Source organism: Harpia harpyja, chromosome 1 (assembly GCF_026419915.1).
Source record: "Harpia harpyja isolate bHarHar1 chromosome 1, bHarHar1 primary haplotype, whole genome shotgun sequence".
Classification (NCBI taxonomy): Eukaryota; Metazoa; Chordata; class Aves; order Accipitriformes; family Accipitridae; genus Harpia; species Harpia harpyja.
The window spans coordinates 74,479,506-74,503,269 of NC_068940.1; the positions used below are offsets into that span (position 1 = coordinate 74,479,506).

At 41.2% G+C, this 23,764-nt stretch overlaps 1 protein-coding gene across 1 annotated transcript in view; it reads left to right on the forward strand.

Annotated features, from left to right (window-relative positions):
* MACC1 (MET transcriptional regulator MACC1) overlaps window positions 1–23,764 on the forward strand; it is a 37,921-nt gene that overhangs the window by 10,677 nt on the left and 3,480 nt on the right. The window contains exons 2-4 of the mRNA XM_052800451.1: window positions 13,719–13,833; window positions 16,190–18,228; window positions 20,556–20,744. Coding sequence (XP_052656411.1) covers window positions 13,719–13,833; window positions 16,190–18,228; window positions 20,556–20,744 — 2,343 coding nt within the window. The remainder of the gene's footprint in view (window positions 1–13,718; window positions 13,834–16,189; window positions 18,229–20,555; window positions 20,745–23,764) is intronic.

Below are 23,764 nucleotides of genomic sequence, written 5' to 3' on the forward strand. Positions count from 1 at the left end.
TAAATTTTGCCCTCAAAAGTCAGTAATGTTGGCTCAGAAGGAAGAGCTGGAACCAGCGGGGAAGTAGGGTGCCTGTAGCAGCCTGAGGGGTAAGGCTGTTAGAAAGAGCAAGCTGGAGCTGCGCTGTTGCTTTTGGGGGTGAACAGAGACAATGGGAGGTTAAAGTCTGCATAGAAATGCCTGGGCTAGCATGGGAGACTTCTGTGATTTGTTGTATGAGTTCATTGATGGATTTTGAAGGTCAGCTAACTGGATGGTGAGAACCTCAGGAACGTTTTCTGCCTCTGAGCCCTCCAGCGAGGCAGGACAAGGGAATACACAGCCTTAAAATGCTTTCAGTGGGTAATACTATACATCGCAATGTAATAGTGTGCTTTTCCTAGATGGGAAAACTAGCTTTTCACTGAGGTATTGCATCCAGGCTAATGGTATGCATCACATGAAGGAGAACTGCTGCTGGAAAGACAGTTGGACACTGTGATGAAATGGAGAGAATGAAGATGGCCAAAGAATATCGGGACCGGAGGAAGAGGAGACCTGGAACGACTCTCTCACAATTCTTACTTTCACTTCTGAAAAAGAAAAGAAGAGAAAATCTTTGAAGTGTGACTTTGTCAATGCTGCATAAAAATGGATGAGATTGGACACATCATTCTTCTTATCGTACCAAACAGTAAGGAACAAAAGTATAGATGCCCTCTTCTCAACAGGTAGGAATAGATGGCTCAATCAATAAGCCTGTAAGGCAGCTAGATTTAAGAACTAAATTTAGACACGTAAGGGCATTCAATTTGTTAGGAACTTGTTGCCTCAAATCTTCTTGAACTTGACCGTTCCTTTAGAAGAAGATCTACAGTGATACTGTAGACTGATGTATTTTTTTTTTTTTTAAAAGATAGAACCACTCCTATTTCGGTTATAAAACTACCAGCAATACTGGAAGCAGCTCTCCCTTGTTTTCGTAAGTAGCACTCCTTACTTCTTCCTCTGAAATATGTAGTCTTCTGTGATCAGAGATGGATTATTAAAGAGGATCTGATATTGCATGGCAGTTTATCTTCCTTTGACTTCATTTTTGTTGCTGGATCATTACCATGTTAGAGTCGATCTGGCAGTCATATTATTTCAGTAAAAGTATTCTGTTAACAACACTATTAATAACAAGTAGTTAAGAGTGCAATTCAGAGATTCAAATGTCCTTCATAAGTAGAGAAACTATCCATTTAAACATGAATCCCATGTGATAGAAATAAGAGGGTTTTTTGCTTGTCAAGAGCATGTGTAATTGTTATGTAAAGGGAGAGTCTGCAGTATAATGAGAGGTACTGGGTTTGACTTTTAGAGAACAAAATAGATTTTTATGAATTCCCCTCTTTTCTTCCCTTCAAAATTACAGTGTCAAAAATAACTTTAAAATATTGGCAGGTGTAGCTTAATGGACAGCTCAGACTATTATTAATAACGCAGGCACAAATGTTTTAAATGTGATGATATCTTGCCGCTGGAGAAGAGTTCTGACGAAACTTGGGGGACTATAATTGCCATAAAAAGCAACAAAGTGCACTTTCTGCCGTATACCTTGGAAAGTGTGCCTGTGATTAAGACTCCCTATCTGATGCTCTCTTCACTATATTCCTAAAGTGCCACGGACTATTAAACAAGTTTTTCAGTCAAAACAGATCAATACACAAAAAATAGGTATCAGTCTTTCATTGTAAATATTATCACAATCTATCAAACATACTATTTATGCTGTTACATATGCCCTGTGTCTGTTATGTGGTCAGTCAAGTACAGCAAAATGTAATTTGTGGATGCACTGAAGAATGATTAGGTTTACAGTTATTAAGTCTCTAAACTAACCTCTAATGACAACCAGAGGAGTCCTTGCCAAATGGATTTACTTTCTTCTACCGTAGTTAATGGAGTTATTTTCCCAGCGCAGGTGGCTGCTTGTTTTATTCATTTTTTTCCATGTTGAGCTGGTCACATATCACCCATCTTCCATTGTTTCTGCCCTCTCAGTATCGATCTCCCTTTACATTCCCTAGAAGAGATGGAACAAGTGATTGACTTGAGTCCTGTCCTGTCCCCCTCTCCTGCCACCCATTCATGCCCCACACCACTGGGATTTCTTCTTGGCTATTTTATATGTTTTTGAAAGTTTGCCTGACATAGTTTAAACATTGCAAAACAAACTCTCTCTGTGTATTGCCATGTTAACTTATTTTTTTGTGGGGGTGTGTGTTTTGTGGTTTGGTTGGGGTTTTTTTGTCCCCTCCAAGTTAACCAACACCAAACCAAAGTGGTTCCATATAAAAAGGTTCACCTGACTGCAGGCTTTCTGACTTGTTTTTCCTTTCCCCTGGAGCAAAAGTCTGTCATGCTCATGGAAAGAGACCTTTCTAGTCCCCTGTCTCATCAAAAGCACAGCACACTGCAGGGTCCCCTGGTATCTTTCTCCAGGTGCTCACCTCAGTTTGCTGAAAACAGAACACCAGAAGAGTAAAGGCACCTCGCATGTGTCTGGGTATCAGGTTCAATTTACTTCAAGGTTCACATTGCATGTTTTGCCCATACATCTTCAATCTACACCTGTCCAAAATAAAGTGTCAGTATCCAGGCAGCATACTGACAGGCAATTTAGTCCTACAGTTGGATGTTCAAGACTGGGTCCTGGCACAGTGTCAGTCACATCGCTTTGTTATATCATTTTTAGCATGGAATAGCAAAAACCCCATCCTATATGTTTGCAACATATACAGCTGATACAGGTGTTTAAAATCTGTTGTTAATGTTAATTACAATGGTAATTTTAAGAACTTTAAGAGTCATGAGCAAGTAAAACACTGGCCCTTCTCTGCAGGTGGGTTCCTTGGTGCATTCTGCTTTGCCCTGGTGCAGTGAAGGGAGTGTAGCTCTTGTAGGATTTCTGTTATCACGTCACTGGACCAGATGAGAGATTTAAATGTTGAAAGTCAAGAGGGATTTTCTTGTTCCTGTGCTTAGCCCATAAATATAAAAGTAGTTATTTCTATGAAACATGTAAAGCATAAGTGCCTGATTTAGTTCCTAATGAAGAACTACTTCACTACCTGACCTGGGTTTGATTGTCTGAAAACTGTATCCTTTGCTTGCTTTCCGGGTGGATAGTAGATATGCTATTTTCTATATATAACTAGAAGAGTGTTAAACAGTAAGATGTTGCCAAAATCAAGTTTTTGTGACAGAGGAAGCTTTTTTTTTTTTTTTAATGTCCCTGTGACTCTGAGGCATACAAAGGCTTTTCTGTTTTTTAAAAAAAAGAGATTTCCTTTATTATCCTTGAAGTTAGCTCTGAGACTGTAAATCATTCACTACTGTTAATGCTACTGTTACTTCTGTCCCCCACCACTGCTTCCTGCTCTCAAGACCTCAGCTTATATCTGTCCCTCTGCAAAGCTGACTTTTGGCATTAACAGGCAGAGACATGAGAGAGACATAACAGGCAGAGACATAACCCCAGAGATATACTCTTTCCTGGGGAAGAGTATAATAAATACTATGCAGAGTTGGGAGTGCTTGCTAAGCCAAGCTAGTGTGCAGGTGTCTAAGGGTTTATCTCCACTCACCACTAGCAGGTAAGCTGCTCAGTTAAAGACCCAGCATAACTTCTGCTTGCACCTTGGATGTGAGTAAAAGTCTAATTTAATAGAAAGAGAAGAAGAAATCAGGGTAACAAAATAATATGTTGAGTACTTTGGAGGTATCCTGTACTTACAAACCTGTGATCACAGCTGTAGTTCACAAGAATATAAACAGCTAGCAGAGATTTTGAGATTCTCAGTCACTCCCACTTCTCCAGGTTGTTAAAAAATGTTTGCTAGGATGAAACAACAGCCTCAACTGTCAACATCAAAAGTACCACCAAGGATGGGCAGCAGGGCCCTAGTTTACATGCAGAACATGGTACAGAGAGGCTTTGCCTTTGCTCTGCAATGTGTGTGACCAGGTGAGTGATTTGCTCAGCCTGGTGGTAGAGCTGAAGGAGGAAGTGGAAAGGCTGAGGAGTATCAGGGAGTGTGAGAGGGAGATAGATTGGTGGGCCCACACCCTACCATCCCTGAGGCAGGGGCAGCAGATGGAGGTTCCGCACGAAGTGGACATTCCCCTGCCCTCCTGCCACCAGGCAGGAGGGGACCTAAGAGATGGAGGGGAATGGATACAGGTCCCTGCTTGGGGAGGCAGGCAAATCCGCTCCCGGTCTCCCTCACCTTCCCAGTTGCCCCTACTCAACAGGCATGGGGCTCTGGAACTTGAGGACCAGGCCAGTGAAGATCAGGGTGTAGATGAAGCCCTATCTAGGGAGGTGCCTAAGCCCAGTCGGGCATCCCCACGCATTCTCACATCCTCTGAAAAAAGAAAAAGGAGGGTAATTGTTGTAGGCGACTCCCTCTTAAGGGGGACAGAGGGCCCGATATGCAGACCTGACCCATCCCACCGGGAAGTCTGCTGCCTCCCTGGGGCCCGGGTAAAAGACATTACCAGGAAACTCCCTGGTCTGGTTCGGACCTCTGATTATTACCCATTGCTAGTTGTGCAGGTTGGCAGTGATGAGATTGCAGAGAGGAATCCAAAGGCAATCAAAAGGGATTTCAGGGCACTGGGACGATTAGTAGAAAGATCGGGAGCACAGGTAGTGTTTTCCTCAGTCCCTTCAGTGGCAGGGAAATACACTGAAAGGAACAGGAAAACACACCTGGTCAATACGTGGCTCAGAGGCTGGTGCCATAGGTGGAATTTTGGGTTTTTTGATCATGGGGAGACTTACACAGCACCGGGCTTGCTAGCGACAGATGGTGTCCAGCTGTCTCAAAGGGGTAAGAGAATCCTTGCTCATGAGATGGCAGGTCTCATAGAAAGGGCTTTAAACTAGGTTTGAAGGGGGCAAGGGATAAAACTAGGTGCACCAGAGATGAGCCTGGGGGCAGCGTGCCGATGTTAGGGGTGGATTCGATGACCCAGCTCAAATGCATCTATGCCAACGCACGCAGCATGGGCAATAAAGAGGAGGAGCTGGAAGCCATTGTGCAGCAGGATAGATATGACTTAGTCGCCATCACGGAAACATGGTGGGATGACTCCCATGACTGGAGTGCTGCAATGGATGGCTACAAGCTCTTCAGAAGGGACAGGCAAGGTAGAAGAGGTGGTGGGGTGGCTCTTTATGTTAGGGAATGTTTTGACTGTTCAGAGCTACACGATTCTGATGACAAGGTGGAGTGCTTATGGGTGAGGATAAGAGGGAAAGCCAATAAGACAGATATTGTGCTGGGAGTCTGTTATAGACCGCCTGACCAGGTTGAAGAGACAGATGAATCGTTCTACAAGCGGCTGGCAGTAGTCTCAGAATCGTGTGCCCTTGTCCTTGTGGGGGACTTTAACTTTCCAGACATCTGCTGGAAATACAACACAGCAGTGAGTAAACAATCTAGGAGGTTCCTGGAGTGTGTGGAAGATAACTTCTTGACACAGCTGGTGGGTGAGCCAACCAGGGGAGGAGCCTTGCTAGACCTGTTGTTTACGAACAGGGAAGGACTGGTGGGAGGTGTGATGGTTGGAGGCCATCTTGGGCTTAGTGACCATGAAATGGTAGAATTTTCAATTCTTGGTGAGGCAAAGAAGGTGGCCAGCAAAACCACCGCTATGGACTTCCGGAGGGCTAACTTTGGCCTTTTCAAGGCACTGGTTGAGAGACTCCCTTGGGAGACGGTCCTGAAGGGCAAAGAGGTCCAGGAGGGATGGACATTCTTTAAAAAGGAAATCTTAATGGCTCAGGACCAGGCTATTCCCATGTGCTGCAAGTCAAACCGCCGAGGAAAACGACTGGCCAGGCTGAATGGGGAGCTTTTGCTAGGACTTAAGAAAAAAAGGAGAGTTTATCATCTCTGGAGGAAAGGGTGGGCAACTTGGGAGGAGTACAGGGATCTTGTTAGATCATACAGAGAGAAAATTAGAAAGGCGAAAGCTCAGCTAGAACTGAATCTGGCCACTATCGTAAGGGACAACAAAAAATGTTTTTACAAATATGTTAACAGTAAAAAGAATCCCAAGGAGAATATCTATCCCTTAATGGATACAGAAGGGAATGTAGCAACCAGTGATGAGGAAAAGGCTGAGGTACTTAATGCCTTCTTTGCCTCAGTCTTTAATAGTGAGTTCAGTCATCCTCAGGGTACTCCACCCCATGAGCTGGAAGGTAAGGATGAAGAGCATAACATACCACCCTTAATCCAGGAGGAATTAGTTAGGGACCTGCTACGCCATCTGGACACTCACAAATCTATGGGACCTGATGGGATCCATCCAAGAGTACTGAGGGAACTGGCTGAGGTCCTTGCCAAGCCACTCTCTATCATCTATCAGCGTTCCTGGTCAACAGGGGAGGCCCCAGAGGACTGGAGGCTTGCCAATGTGACTCCCATTTATAAGAAGGGTCGGAGGGAGGATCCGGGGAACTACAGGCCTGTCAGCCTGACCTCGGTACTGGGAAAGATTATGGAACTGTTTGTCTTGAGAGCACTCACACGGCAGCTCCAGGATAAGAGGGGGATCAGGCCCAGTCAGCATGGGTTTACGAAAGGCAGGTCCTGCTTGACCAACCTGATCTCCTTCTATGACCAGGTGACCCACCTAGTGGATGAGGGAAAGGCTGTGGATGTTATTTTCCTAGACTTCAGCAAGGCCTTTGACACTGTCTCTCATGGCATACTCCTTGAGAAGCTGGCGTCTTGTGGCCTGGATAAGTGCACTATTCACTGGGTGAAAAACTGGCTGGATGGCCGAGCCCAGAGGGTAGTGGTGAATGGGGTGAAATCCAGTTGGCGGCGGGTCATGAGTGGTGTTCCCCAGGGCTCGGTGTTGGGCCCTGTTCTGTTTAATATCTTTATTGATGACTTGGATGAGGGGATTGAGTGCACCCTCAGCAAGTTTGCAGATGACACCAAGTTGGGAGGCAGGGTCGATCTGCTTGAGGGTAGGGAGGCTTTACAGAGAGATCTGGACAGGCTGGATCGATGGGCTGAGGCCAATTGTATGAAGTTTAACAAGGCCAAGTGCCGGGTCCTGCACTTCGGTCACGGCAACCCCATGCAGCGCTACAGGCTTGGAGAAGAGTGGCTGGAAAGCTGCCCAGCAGAGAGAGACCTGGGGGTGCTGGTTGACAGCCGGCTGAATATGAGCCAGCAGTGTGCCCAGGTGGCCAAGAAGGCCAATCGCATCCTGGCCTGTATCAGGAACAGTGTGGCCAGCAGGAACAGGGAGGTGGTTGTTCCCCTGTACTCGGCACTGGTGAGGCCGCACCTCGAGTCCTGTGTTCAGTTTTGGGCCCCTCACTACAGGAAAGACATTGAGCTGCTGGAGCATGTCCAGAGAAGGGCAACCAAGTTGGTGAGGGGTCTTGAGCACAAGACTTATGAGGAGCGGCTGAGGGATCTGGGGTTGTTCAGTCTAGAAAAGAGGAGGCTGAGGGGAGACCTTATCGCTCTCTACAACTACCTGAAAGGGGATTGTAGTGAGGTGGGTGTTGGTCTCTTCTGTCAGGTGTCTGGAGATAGGACAAGAGGAAATGGCCTCAAGTTGAGGCAAGGGAGATTTAGGTTAGATATTAGGAAAAATTTTTTTACTGAGAGGGTTGTCAAACATTGGAATGGGCTGCCCAGGGAAGTGGTTGATTCACCATCCCTGGAGGTATTCAAAAAGCGAGTGGACGGGGTACTCCATAACATGGTTTAGGGGGCATGGTTGATGGTTGGACTTGATGATCTTGAAGGTCTTTTCCAACCGAAATGATTCTATGATTCTATGATTCTATGGTGGCATTGAAACACTTGCAGCACCTAGAAATGGAAACTTTTACTGTTTAATGAAACTGCTAAATAAAAGGTGTTCCTTCCAGAGTGCTTTCAACACCCGTTTTGAAGGAAAAACTCTGTTGGCATCGCAGTCAGTAATAACTTGTAGTATTGTAATCTCTGTGAAGGAGCCAGAAGTGTTTTCATAAGACCTCCAAAAGTCAAGAAACTAGCTTGTGCTTCCTAAGTATGTATGGTTACATACAATAAGTGAGAATCTTAACTGTTATTGTTTTTAGAGGCTTTTGAGAGGTGGCAAGGAAGTGAGTTGATAGAAGAATTAAGCTAATAAACTTGGAAAGTTTTCTTTGTTCAGCAAAAAGAAGAAATACTGCAATTTAATAGTACAAAGTTGGATCCTTTAACTCATTTGTTAGTGACATCTTTCCTTTCCATTTCCTGTTCTTTAAAAAGTTGCTTAGTAATGTAAGTAGAAGGCAACATATTTCTTTTTTTCCTGAGGCCAAAGTGAAACCATGGAGTATTTCAGAGTGGTAGCTGAAACCCAAAAGACAGCATCAAAACTTAACTACACATTCTTGACACTTCTGGAAAGCAATATTCCCAAATGTAAAGTTTATAATTGAAAATAAATGCTCTAGCCCTTATGCTTACAACAAGCAATTTTAGAAGCGTAGATGTGTGGAATGGAAGGAAGGATACTTGCCTTGTAGAGGGAGTGTTTATGGTATAGTCATTTTTGCTTGCATAGTGTTCCCCAACCAGGCTGTAAAGCAGTCAGTTCTGGGTCGTGCAGAGCTGAGCAGAGGCTGTAAAAACCCACTTGTGAACTTGTGGAAATCGACTGAGAGGATGACCCACTTGAAGTCCCGTTTTTGTTGTGCTGAGACTACTAGCTCTACCCTTTAATGCTAGCTCAGATGAAGTATTATGAGCAGTGATTCCGTCAGTTACAAGCAGCAGTGTAGACATATGTGGGGTCTGCAGAAAGCTTAAACCCTGGGTTCAGGAAGGAGTGTGAACGGCTCTGCAGTTCCCACAGAGTGATAAATTTTCAGAACATTGAAAAAGTAGTTACCAAACTTGGCAACTATTTAACAACAGAGTAAACTAGTAGCTGTATCAATTGAAAATGCTTTTCTATCATTATAGGCAAAATGACAAGTAATAGGGTCATACTCAGGCATTAAGGTTGCTGCCAAGTATTAGTAAGGTAAGGGTTGAGATCTCTCAAGGTTGAACATTAAAAGCCATTTCTGTCTCTGTTCAAAATTAGATACAGCTGTATTTTCGTGACTGCCTAACTTGCACCAGGCTAAGAGAATAAGTCAAAGACTTTATTGCTTCAACTGAAGGTTTCATTTGCTATCCTGTACTACCAATTAGCTACAGTACCACAGTTCAGCCCTGTAATCAAAGGTTGTTAAACTCGGGTCCAATTGCCTCTCACCAAACTCTGAGCTCCGTAAAGCTGTTCCAGGCCACAAGTACCAAGGGACTGTTAAAATATGACCTATTACTGTAACTAATGTTTAGTTAGAACCATGTTAATCTGCTAAGAACAGGCAGTGGTTTAGATTTGGTGGTGATGTGTGATGCCTTCTGAAACCATCTCTCTTCTGTGTATTGCTTTCTCTTTGGAATTTCTTTTCTTCTCTCTGTTTAATAGAATTTAAATAATTCTGTATACTTAGTATTTGGTCAGATCAGGAACACAGTATTTAACATTTTGGTGAATATACCTTGCTCCTTTTTCAGAAATAAAGTTGTAAAGTAAGTCTAACAACCTAACCTATATAACTAGTAAGTCATTTTTCCCCATGACAGCTAAAAGTGAGCCTGAGGGATGAGGCACATCTCCATCACCTGCTTGTGTTGCTTGTCCTGTCTTCGCAAATGCATAAGTTTCATCCTCTGGATACAAAGGCCATGAGTCGCTGTGAATAATGGTATGGCTGAAGTAGCACTATCTGTGTCAGGTGCATGTAGGAGTCCATGGGGAAACATTGACACAGGAGAGCTCTGCTCTTAACACAATCTGCTTTTGAAGAAAGGTTAAGGTTGAAGGAAAGGCAAATTGCTAGTGTTTTGCTCTGGGATGTTGATACTTTAAAACACAAAGGAATGTGTTCTCTCTCATTTTTGAGGGCAAAGGCAGTGGGGAAGTATTTGTTTTTGGACTTTTTCTATTTTCTTCCTTAGCCCTATTTTAAGCACAGCAGGACATGTTTTCTTTGGTAGAGAGACTGGAAAGAAAAAAAAAAAAAAAGTGCCTTGAATTTTAAAAGACCTGGAAGAGATCTCTGGAGGTATCACATGCAGCAAAAATGCCATTTGCAGCAAATCTGTGTCCTGACTTCTGTGAAACTGAACTTTCTACCTGAGACTTTCTTCTTCCTCTAATGTGTTTTTCTTCCTCTGTAACAGTTCTACAATGTGTATGCCAGCAGCACCCTGGGTCCTGAGTCCCCTGCTCTTATGGGTCAGCAATGCACTCGAGGCTTGAACAGCAGAATGCACCTGGCAAACCGTTTCTTCCCCTCATACAGAAAAATGTCACATCTCTCAGCAGTCATTCAGGTTCACTCGCTGGTCACCTCCATAGCTGATCTCTTTCCAACCTCTTCACTACTTCTTTCTCTGCTCACTTCACACTGTGAGCTGACATACCATCAGTCAAATAATTCTTTGCACCATTAAGCACTTGTCAGTTTACATCTTTCTTACTCAGTAGCTACAGCAAATGAAAAGCTTGGCTTCTGATTCTTCCTATACATAACTCCCTCTTTTTGGAGCAAAAGGGTTTCATACCTTTCCCCTTTGCCACTGATCAGCATGGCTTTATAACCCACACCCATTGATCTCCCTTCTCTTGTGGATGATCGTTCTTCTGGATTTGTCCAGGTAAGTTTCTAATTAATAGGGTTGTCCTACCAAAAGTTTCATTTGGGTTGCTATTATACCACAGAATGTACCCATGGAAAAGGGGGAGCATTGGGTTTTCTTATTTTCCTCATCTCTCACAAAGACACTGGGGATTTATGCATTCCCAGCACTAAAGCTGGAACACACGAGAGATGGGAGACAAACCTGGTGTCATATCATGTAACTCTGTTCAGGAGGCACATTGCCCGGTACCCGATGGCATGTGTACAGCTTGTTCCCAGCATTTCCCACATCTCTTGACATGCTGACCAAACGTGGTCATCTTTTGCCCAGGAATGTTTATATGTCCCCCCTTCTCTCATCCTCTTCTTGGCTGACCTGAAGACATGCCTAAATCACAAGGTCTCCCTCATCATGCTCTTATACCAAGGAATGCTTTTGGGGGAGGGCGGCACGACTTATTTTTGAAAGTGGCTTTCCTTTTCAGTATCTGCCTTTTCTGTCTTTGTGCCAGGCTAGTGGTGAAGGTTTTAAGGAGCTCCCAGAGGGAACTTTTAGGAAATGGCTTATTCTATTTGCAGAAATTCTTAGCGTTTATAAAACTTCTATGCAATCTTGTTGTCATGTCTCTGTCAATATACTCCCACTGTGTAAAGAGATTGTTTTTCTTTCTTCCTCTCTCTCTCTCTCCCTTCTCCCAGGGTTTCCTATTTTAGTCCCTGTGCATCTACTTGCACTCTTGTGCTCTTTCCTCATCCTTACTTAGTGTCTCCCACTTCATACAGCTACCAAAATAATTGTGAGGTGATTAACTATTTAAAGAACCATTCTTAGATTAATATGTCAATTGATTAATAAGTCATCAGAGATTAGTGCTGGCAACAAATACACTGGAATTGTAAAAAGTAGACTTTCTTTTTGTACACTTATTGGAATTTTAGACTATGGACACATTACACTGGTGATTAAACCTCCCCGATCCCTGAAGTAGAAGCCCAAGATAAAAATTTTGCATGTTTATAGAGTGCATTCATTTTTTCAACATTTTGAGATGCAGCAGGAAAGCAAAACTTGTTTCCTTTGAAGGAATTGGTACACATTATCAAAGATACTGTCTTTTATGAGAGATGGGAGGAATGGTGATGTTTTTATACAGGTGTGGGAAGACAGGTCTTGGAACTACAATGTTGGGATTAAGGACGTATTTTAGTTTCCAGTTTGATTCTGGTGGGGCATTAATAGCAGAAGCCACAAAGTATTGGTCTTGGAGGCTAGCTTTCACTACCATCTGAAATCAGGACTTCTAAGGCCAACACCTGAGATTTCTGGTAAGAGAGGAACCTGAAAGTCCGTACAGTCCTGTGACAGCCGTGCAGCTGGGTGACTGTCAGGCTTAGCCTGACCTCAGCCTTGCATCCTGCCTAAGTGCAAATCAGCAGCTGAACAGATTGCCATTAGCTGAAGGTGGCTCTTGTGGGAAGAACAAAAAGTACCAATTTACGTTCACAGTGGAAAAAAAAAGATGTCTTAAACCATGGCATTGTGCAATGGAAACAGACAGCTGACTTCCAGTTTCTGTTCAGTAATGCTTTGATATAAGGTATGCTTCCTTTTTCCCATAACTCACCTACTAGAACTGTAACTGAAAATTCCTTTTTCTTACAGCCGCAGTAAAACCAGGCCCAATGCATCTTTTTTTTTTCCATTTTAAACATGATAAAATGAGATCTGCTTAGGCCGTAAGAAGTAGCAGACTGCAATATTTCAGGCTCCTGAACAAAGCTGAATATTGTATCCTGTGGATGGACCCAGAAAAACTTCTGGCTCTTTTAGCTTTTCTCTTTTTTTTTTTTTTTTTCCCCTTGTTTTTGTTTGTTTGCTTGCTTGTTTTCTTTTCTTTTTAACCATATGTCTTAATGTATCTATTGCCCATCAGCCTTTATACCCCACTATGTATAGGATCAGTGAGAGGATTCTGGGAAAGTCACTAAATGATCTCTTGGTTTATAGCACTAGTTTAGTGATCTCTCCTGCACAAAAAAGATTTAGAATATTTTATTTCCTCCAGCTTCTGTTTCTGGGACACAGTAACCTCAGCATGTAGGATACCCAATGCCCCTCTGAAGACCTGCAGCTCCTCTTTCTGGGCAGCTGAAAACAGCATTAGGTGATGATACCTTGAGAGGTTCATCCTCCTGTTGCCTGCTTCAGAGGGATGCCCCTCCTGCCCTGCCTTTGCAATAGGTTTGCTGTTGACTCTCTCTCTTTCAAACGCCGCATCTGGTTTACAGCTCTTGTGTGGCCCAGTCCATGTGCAAACTGTGTCAAAACCAAACAGAACTTCTTGTAGCCAGAACAAGGAAGAAGAAAGACCTGAATGTCCTCTCTTAGGCTGTTGCTGTGCTGGTGTGGGCCCTAAGGAAGAGTACTTTAAGTCATTCTTGTACAGATTAAAAGGAAAATCTGACCTGATGTTCACTCAGGGAAGAGCATAGGAAGAATAATAAACCAGAAAAGGTTGGAATTATTTTGTATTAATTGGCAAAGGAAGGAACAGATCTAGCTCTTCCCCTTCAACTTTTCTAGTCAAACTTACCTGAGAACAGGAATTAGGATGTTTATTTTTTTAAAAAAAGTTTTTTATTCAAGACTTTCTGGATGGAAGTTATTGTACAATTAGCTCGGTTACAATTGCAAGACACTTAATTATGTGAGTTATTGGACTTCACTATGGACTGGGGCATGGTATTGTACTGCAGCTGTAGCATCTGGTAGTTTTGCTGCAAATTAGTTCGTAAGACTCACTCAGGGTTGTGATGCTCTTGGACAGACTCCATAAATTTACTCATAAACTATAACTTCACTTTTTTTTCTTCATTTGTGTCACATCACAAGAGCAAAGCTCAATTATTCTTCAACAGTTTCCCCTTTTTCAAATTGCATACTTGCTGATGTTTTATATATTTAACTGTTTCCTAGGAGGAAAACACCTCCAGTAGTGGAACAGCTTCCCTAACCAGTGGAGAGATTCCACGGAGCAGGTCAGAGGGGACTTTGATTGACGTGGATGACCGGACACCTGCAGCTAGCTACAGTATGTCTCTTCCGCTATTTTCTATATTAAGGCTCTCCAACTACAGTCTGTATTTCTGCAAAACTCTCAATAGTGTCAAGAGCTATAACTACTCTGTAAACTCCTGCACACCAGGTTGGTTGTTTTGTTTTGGTTTGGGTTTGTTTGTTTGTTTGTTTGTTTTTATTGCTTGTATTTTGCACTACTCAGGCCATCATAGATGTCCCTGGTGTCAGAACACAAGGCGTTGTCACAAGGTCCCCTAGGAGAAATTTGCTGGCATGTAAGAGAAGTCCTCTGTCCCCCATAGCAAACACGGGTCAGGCAGGTTGGGAGGAAGAGCTAGAACCTTTAACCTTACATGAAAAAATGCTATTTAGGGTATGTTTATTGGGGGTTGAGACAAGGATGAGAAAAGGGAGTTACTAGCCAAACTAGATTAATTTAGGGTTTTAAGAACCAGGAAGGCAAGCTAATTTTGGAGTTAGCCCAGTTTAAAAACTTGAGGTTTTGCCAGTAGAAAACCATGGGTTGGACTTCAACTGTTAACCTGAGTCAAAACCAAAGTTGCTTTTATCTCATTGTTATTTTAATCTGAAAGTTAAGAAAACATTCCCCTCCACAAGGTACGCATTCTCTTAGCATTTTGTCCAGTAGCAGATGTGAGCAACGGTGGGCCTGGCACTGGCCAGGAATTATTTCCTCACTAACCTCCTGCACTCCAGTAATCGGTGCTGGTACCTTGGCATGAGAAAGAGTCCAGCCTAATGACTCAGGCTCTGCCAGAGTTTTCTGCTTAGACTTTTCCTGTAGGAACATGCCCTTTAGGGCCAGGAAACAAACAGACAAACCCCCTAACATTTCTTTGGGGACTAATTAATTTATTTTTTTAATAGATAATAATGATCTGACTGCAATAACATCACAGCGTGGGGAAAGCTTTTGGCCTGTGGGCAGAAACAAAATGCCTTTTCAGCTGGTGCTTGAGCAGCCCAGCCCCATCTGGTGGCCCTGGCCAAGGCTGGGTGCTGGAGGGACAGGAGGCTGCCCCTGGGCTGGCTCCCCCCAGCAGCTTGCCTGGAAGGCTCTAGTCAATACAATGCTAAAGCCTTCCAGATGGGCCCCTGGGAAGCAGGTAAATTCCACTTTGGTTATTCCAAATTGGGATTTTTTTGGAACTGTGGAAAAAATCACAGTTCTGGCTTTTTTGTTGCAATTCATGACAAAGGAAACAAAAAGAAAAGTACTGACATTTCAATTTTATTTTTTTCTTTTTGTGGCTGAATGCACTGTCATTCTTGCAACTGAGCAATAATTAGTAACCTTGGAGATGGAAGGTACTATGGAAAGTGTAATAATGAAGGATATAGATATGCTGAAAGAAAAGAAATGCTGAATTTTCCCTCTAAAATTAAAATCCTTTACAAGTATGTAGAAAGAAGGGATGGTATAACCTCTGTATATAGAAAAATAATGGCAAACTGAAGTGATAGAAACCCTTAGCACAAAAGGTTGTAGGCACTCTGTTTGTTGCAGGAAGTGCAAGTCATAATCAACCTACAAACCAGCTTCTGTGAACAGTTATTAATATAAAATATAAGCACATCTTGTCTTCAGAGCAAATAGACATTACTGTTAATAATGAGTGTTCTTATTAGCAAGCATATTTAAATATCATGTATACAACCCTATTTGTCTATTTAAGTGCAATCTCAGAAAAATCAGTAGCTGCAAAAACATTTCTGTCCAAATTTCAAATTGTACAAGAACTCATAAACTGTACCAAAAAAATGTTTTAACGGAAAGCTAGTAGAACAAATTCCACTCACACTGAGATAAATTGTAAGAGTGCTGTTATCAATTAAAGGCATGTGCATTAGCATGAAAAGGAATCTTGAATAATACATTTATCTGTACTGTCTACAGTGTTTGAAAAATGAAAAAGTAGTTGGTTAATCTTTGCAGAGAGGTAGACACAAAAGAAAATAATCTATGGCATTTTGTAAGAGGCCAAAGATTGCTGGAATTTAAGGGTTTAAAACTTATGGGACCTTAGCATGCTCTATGCCAATTAATAGTCGTAGGAGTTGATAATGATCAGCACCTTGCAGAAGATGCTTTACAACCTTCAGCGCTAATGTGTTAGCACTCTTTCTATTAAAAAAGATTCTTAATGCTACTTAGAAATCAATATTTACACTTTTTAAAATCCTGAAGGAGAAATATATAAATGTGTTCCTTAACAACTTGACCTATATGTATTTTAGGAGGATAAATTTAGACACCCGTTAACTTAATAGACTATCAGTTGGGAACGAATGGGAATTTCTCAAATCTCTGTGCTTTAGGAAATGCTTCTGTTTTCTCTTTTAAACAGATGTCAATGAAAGTAAACTGGATTTGGATATTAACTGGTCTGATGTATTCAAACATGCCCATGCTGTTTCCAAGACTAACCCTTTCTGGAATGAACTGTCAGCCTCCAACCCTTTCATACATGACATAGCTGCTTCAATTAGAAATGAAAATAATAGATACCTTTCAATCTTAAAAGAAAACCCCCATATGTTCTCCAAAGTCTCTAGCAACAGGGATTCTTTGGCTTCCTCGGGTGATGAGCTAGACATTGATTGTCTTCTAAGAAAGACTTCAGCAAGAAGATCTGGACGATCCAAGAGTGTCTCTGACTTCCTGGACATTGTTGATAACCGAAGATTGAATCCTCGCAAGACAACACCTCAAAAAACTATAGCTTCAGATATGACATGGCTTCAAAATGACCGTGAAGCCTACAAGATGGCTTGGTTGAGTCACCGACAACTCACCCGATCTTGCCTAGATTTAGAAGCTATGAGCCATAGTCCTGGATGGGCACAAACACAAGCTACAGACATTCATGTAGTTTGTAAACTGAATCATGAAGGGGGTTCAGTACAGCTACCTGACTCGGATATCAACATTCATGTCCCTGTGGGTCACGTATTACCTGGGGAATTCCAAGAAGTTGGTTTAAAGGCTATCCTTAACCCTCCATCATCATTTAACAATGAGCTGTCTAGCACTGTAAGTCCTCTGATAGAACTTACACTGAGCAACCTCAACACAAGGGAAGCCATTTTCCTAGAGGTGAAAGTTGCAGCTAAAGTGAGGAACGATCCACTCAGCCAAGTTATGAGTGATATTGTGTGTTTTTATAGTCTCAATAAAGAAGGGCCTTTTAAGAAGCTAGAAAATTGCTACACTTATCAAGATACCATACAAGTGAAGCTAACTGACCTAGCTCACGTGATGTATGCAGTGATTGCCATACAAGCGAACAAAATCCAGCCTCCAGCAACTAACGTCTGGGACTATGTTCATAGAACAGTCTCAGTTGGAATTTATGGTCCCAAATATATTCACCCATCTTTTACAGCAGTTTTTACAGTCTTTGGTCATAACTACATTCCAGGAAAACTCACAATTTGTGATATAAAAAAGGGGAGTAAAAATATGCCTCCCGTTGTGTTTCAGCTGTGGGGAAAACATACATTTCTGCTTGAAAAGCCACAAGATCTAAACATTTCTTTGGTATCCTGTGATCCAGATTTTGAAGTGAAGATGGAAGACCAAAGCAAAAATATTAAAGAGGAGGAGCTGAAAACTGGTGAAATGGTCCGCCAACAATTCCTGTTTTCCATGCTTGGATGTAGGGAGATGCATTTCTTTGTTTTCCTCGTTCAGATTAAAGTCTCAAAAAGTAGCCAAGTAACGCAGTTCCACGTTACAACTCCTGATCCAGCTCCAAAATTAAGTGGAATTACCAGTAGGCCAAACCGCTTACAAAACCGTAAAGAAATCAAGTCTGCACCTTTGCTTTTAATACCAACAGTTAAATATCCAAAGTTTCAAGATAAGATTTTGAGCATTAATACTTACGGAGTGGCTTTGAAAAGTGTGTTACGTCAAAATAAGATTGACTATTTGCTAGAGTATTTCAAAGGGGACACAATAGCACTTCTTGGTGAAGATAAAGTAAAAGCCATTGGACAAACTAAAATAAAAGAATGGTATGTAGGAGTTCTCAGAAGAAAGATTGGTCTTGTACATTGCAAAAACATAAAAGTGATTTCCAAAGAACAAGCTATGGACACTGCTGATAGTGAGATAACAACCAGGAATATTGTTGAACAAATTGCATTGCCATTCAAAAAACTGACTTATATCTACTCAGTAGTTCTGTCTACAGTATCAGAGAGTGTTTATGACTGGAGAGCTTTGGCTGAGGTGCTAGGATATTCGCATATGTCTTTGGATTACTTTAATGAGGCACATGCTGATAAAGAATCAGAGAGAGTTGCGCATGTTGTGAAGAGGATGAAGGAAGACTGCCATGCTAACAAAAAAAAAAGACTATTTCTTTATGAGCTCATTGTTGTAAGTATTGCATGAACTAACTTGGTTATTGGGAATGCATTGCCAAGAAACTACTCAATAGCAATGTGTGAACAAGAAAACATGGTCCTGCACTCTTGTGGGAATCTTTACAAATCTGAACATATTACTAAAATTTGTAGACATCTATAGATGGAAAGTACATCCAGACACTCATGAAGAATAATACTTTGATGAATTAATTCTAAACAGTGTTCTGCAAATGCTCCAGGAGCCTCGCTTATTTAGTAGGTTGACTGAGATGACTTTTTTTGTTTTTAAATGGCCATGATTGAAATAGTTTTGTCTTTTGTCATGGAAGTTATCATGGTAAATTGCTTCCCTGAGCAATTCACATTCCCATTGTGAAGTATTAGTAACCTTATAGTGTGAAAACTCCGTGATTTATATATCCTGTGTACCCTAAGAGGCATGTCTAAGTTTGCTTCATATTTTTAAAGCAAGGAAATCCTGACCCACATGTTAAAGACAAGATTTTTAATCCACACATGACAACTTCATAGTCAATGTTGTAGTGACCTAAAGACGATATTACAAGTATTTCGGTACATATTTTCTTGTGCCTCATTTGTAAGCCACTGGACAACTTTTATGTGATTCAATACCATTACATGTGAATCAAAAGTAGGTTAATTCTAAATGCTTCCAGGTAATGGGTTGCACTGTTAACCATCTTAATTTACTTATGGATCTGTGTGCAGATTAATTTGGAATTAATGATTACTCCGTTCTGTCCTTGTCTCTGACTGAAAAGTCTACCAGAAGTAGACTACAGAAGAGAATTAAATTTCTCATATGAAAATAAGGTATTATAAAAATGGGTGTTTAAAAATTCACATCATAGCCTTTCATCTAAAGCCTTTTGACTATCCCAAATTGCAAACCTTAACAGGGTTTACTTCTCATAACTGGTCTATCCCCTTTGAAGTGCTGACAGCAATTTCAGCAGGATTCAGAAAACTTTCGTAGCAGTGGCCACTTACAACTCTCAAGACTGCATTAAACTGTGTGGAATAAACCTGAGCAAGTATGAAGTACAGTTTAGTCTGCCACATCTCTGTCCAAAAAGGGGAGGGGGGAGTTAAAGGTGAAAATGATCCAAGCTTTTAATTGAATACAGTGAAACAGTGTTCATTACAGAACAGGCAAAAGGTGGGGCACAATTAGATTAACAAGATGTCCCATTTTTTGAGATGTATATGATTTTGAGCTATGAAATGCCAATGCAGGTCCCTGTCTTTGTAAAGCTAGACTTAAAGCTAGATATCATCCATGTTGCTTTTGGGTAGAATGTGCTACTTATTTCTTTTAATTAATTTCCTATTATTATGTTTAATAGGGTTCTTGATTATCAGAGCAAAGTCAAACTGAACAACTTTGCTCCACTTTGCCAAAGTATAAGGGGATTTGGTACTGTACACTTTTGTCTGCTTCTCACTACTGTGCCTACCAAAAGTTCTACTGTTTGCAATGAGGATTTTCATGGAAAAGTGTTTTACAATTAAATCACACAAATGTCTGATTTCTGCAGAAATGCTTGATATTTTATTAAAAATCAGTATCTAAAACCCAAGGAAAACTTCTGGATTTTGTTCTTGATCTTTCACTGAAAAAGTCAACATTTTCAGTGGAACATTTTGCTATTAATTTGAGGAGAAGAAAAAAACACCACCTATTTTTCTCATTAGCTCTTACCCAAACAAATAAAGAAAGTAGAATGCAACATATCTGCATTTCAGTGTTTCACTCCTGGAACCATTTTAATTTGTTACTAAAAGCTCATTCGGCATGGGGGAGGGAAGAGTTTTATGCTTGCATTTCTGCTTAATGCTCAGCAAATTGTTAGATCTGTGGGAGGAGTAAATCAAAACGTGCTGGCCAACGTAATCAGTTATTTTCCAGAAAAGCAGTAGACAAAGGACCACACCTTAGTATAATAGTACTCTAACTTCATTTTGAAGTTTCATGTCACACTTGAAGAAGCTAAATTTGATGTCCCAAATATTTTTGTTGGAGAAGCATATTTTTCCTTTAGGATCTGTAAACTTGGCAGGATCCATTTGACACTGGAATGCTGTAGCAGCTGAATGCCAGCTTAATTTTTTCTTAAGCTTGTGGGCAGTTTTCCTATGAAACTGCTGGCGACACTTTTTTGTAGAAAAAAAATTTACATATTTGTAAGAACACAAAATAAAAAAAAAAAAGCCTTCCTGTCTGCTTAGAAATGCAGAATAGTGCTATAAAAATGAATTATAATGTTCTGTTTGTAGTTATTGGTGAAGGTACACTAATGAAAATGATTGTTGCAGGCACTTTTGAAAATAGATTGCCAGGGATTAGTGGCACGTCTTACCCAGGACACCATCATTTTGACTTCAGCTGTCAAGCTTGGCAAATACTGGCGGGAGCTTGCGGAGAGGCTAGCCCGACTCACAAAGCAGCAAATTGAGGCTTACGAAGTACCCCACCAAGGCAAAAATGGAGCAGTAGCTCTGGAGGTAAGGCTCTGGTGTAATGGTGTGTGCACACTTGCTTCTCTGCACAAACACAGCCAGGGACCTTTTTCCTTCCTTGCTTTGTGCACTTCTTTCCTCTTGCATTTCGGCCTTCTTATTTAATTTGCAAGCCCTTCAATGCGAGGAGTTCTCACCAACTTTTGCTTGCAGTATCTAGATATTCCTTTGAAACCGTTTTTTCAGTGTTACTGTGCCAAATTAATTTGCTGTGGAGTTCCTGTTCTCCATCTTGAGCTTCAGCTCTTTACTCCCACCTCAAGGGCCACTTTCCATCCCTTCTTATTGTCCTGCCCACTTGTTAATCTTACTCACTCCTCTGCTGTCATTTCAGACACAGTGAGGAAGACCATCCAGTTCTTGCAGGAGCCACTTCAAATCACCCTCAGTACAGCTTTTTCTCTTCCCACTGAAAGGAAGCTTACCTCCACCATTAACACTTTTCTCTTCTGCACTTGTATAATATTTGCCATCATTTAGCCTAAGTAGCGTGACAAGAGTTTGGAAGCTCTAACACCAATTCCACTTCTGTCCTATTATATGAACATGGCAAATCATGTTTTAATTTCATAGTTTGTCAGGTAGGTCATGCTATTTATTCTTCTCTGCTTATATAGAACTACAAGTTCTAAATAAAAGTCAAGTTGACCTCTCAGATGTATTTTAGTGCATACACATCTAAAGAGCAATTTAGGTGCCTAATTATATCTCAAGTGCCATTTGAGGTGCCCAGAGGTACCCACGGCATCCGTGCAATGTCAGATATGTCACAAAACTTAGGGTGGGCCCTCATCCGTGCCTCTGAGCTGAGGGCCAGCCTGTGCTCCTGGCACACCTTTGCCTGGGCAGCCAAGTTGCTTCCCACGTTCCTCTACTTTTACTTCAACACTGAAGCATGCAGTAGATCCACTGTTTCCCACAGAGTTATGTTCCAATGACTTCTAGGTCCCAGACTGGATTTTACCCTGAACATCCTCTTTTATAAGCATTGCTAAATGATGCTCAAGCTGATCTTTCTGCCTTGAGAGTTTACGTTCAGGCTCGACTCTCCCTCTGCCTGTACTATCATCCCCTGATTATTGCAGGTAATGCACATGATCCAGCCTGAATTCCTTCTCTCTCACCTCTCAGTACCAAAGGAATCACTATTTCCCATTCACAGGTTCACAACTACTCAAGCGATTTTTTTCTTCCTTTTTCTTTCCCTGTAGCTGATTCTTCCTCTTCCCTGTGAAACATATCCTCCTTTCCATAGGCTGAATCCAGAGAGTCTTTCATCTCAGTTTTATCTGCCTGGTGATAGCTATCAAGAGATTGCTGCTCTAATCGTGAACCACCACCTCATTCCCTTTGAATGCTCTGCCCTCCCTCCCCAATCAATATTTGACCAAAATTCCACACATCTACTTACAAGGTTCTGCACTTTTCTACAAAAATATCTCTATCATTGCTGTTTGCAGACACTGCCTCCTCCTCTGATCTTGCTTTTCTCTTTCAGCTATTTTGTGTATTTTATTTTTTTTTTTTTAGTTGTTCTGGGTACATTACTTGTGCCTGGATGCACCTTCCTCCTTAATTTTTTTTCTCATAAAACTCTCAGCGCTGCCAATCCCTAGTCTACTGTTCTCTTTTAGTGAAAAAAATCACCCTGTTATTGTCTCTGGTTTTGCACTAGCTTATTCTAAAATACTAAAATCAAATAGAATGTGAATGCTTGTCATTTCCATTAATTTTTTTTTTTTCTGTTATGCCGTGCCTTGTCTAACTTCCTAGGCTTTTGTTTCACTTACTAAGCTTTCTGTCACTGTCTGACAAAACCCCAGCTTTCTACAGAAGGAATTATAGACCTGAACAATGTGCAACTCTACTGTTCTCCATGGGATTTGGAAATGTTTTCTCCTTTGCTAACAGACAGCAGAACTAAAACAATCTTAAAACTCTTTTTCCAGCACCATACCTATTTATTTATATATATATAAAAATATATATTAAAAAAATTTACTTTGTTTTAAATGGGTGTCTATTTCCATGAAGCCCATCTTTTGCCTCATACACCCTATTCTTTTATTTTCAAGAGGTTTTTTTACATTATTTTTATGACAAACCACCTACAAAATTCTGTCTTTCAGTGACAGTGTCTGCTGCCGGAAGATAGTACAGTGAAATTCATCATAAAAAAGCCAATAATAGAGTGTGTTCTATTTTTTAAGAGAACATTCAACAAGCTATCAAGGATCAGAATTTTGCTTTATTTTTATGTCATTTCTCAAGGCTTAAGCTGGGCCCATGGGGAATTTATTGGGTTCATGTGAGCTTTGTAATAGTGCTTGTCTACGCAGGTGTGAGTTCAAAGCACACCAGGTTTCTAGCACTGGTATCTCATGTGAACACTCAGCATCCTCACTGTCCTGTGAATCTAACCTTGAATTTCAGTACTTTCTACTGAATTTCAGTGCTTTCTTCAGATCTCTGAACTTCTCAATGCTCTCGTGCACTGACACTCTACGTGCAGAAAGCAATACTCTGTTTATAGTTTTGTGTATGTATGTTGTTCATCATGGATGCAAAATGAAGGCAGCTAATGCAGTCTAACTTCATACCTGTATGGAGATGCCCCCAGCATTGTTACAAGGTTAGCATTAGTCTGACTAAATCCAGAATGATTGCTGATCATCACATTTACTAAGCAGGTATAAAAGAACCCTGATTAAAAGTATCTTATCCCAGCCTGGAGTTTTCTAATGGAAAAACTTTCTCATTGATAGTATTTGTTGGTGTGAAAACATGAAACCAAGCAAAAATGGGGGAGTAATAAGTTTTGAGTAATTATTGAGGATTATCTGAAAACATTAACCAATTCATTACCCATCAAGGACTGTTCTACCATCAAGAGGATTGATTGGTTGAAAAATGTTTCTGCTTTTAAACTTAATATTTTTCTTAGTGGGACAAATCTTCTCCCAGATGATCACAGAGGCAACTTGAGGTACATACAATTGGTGCCT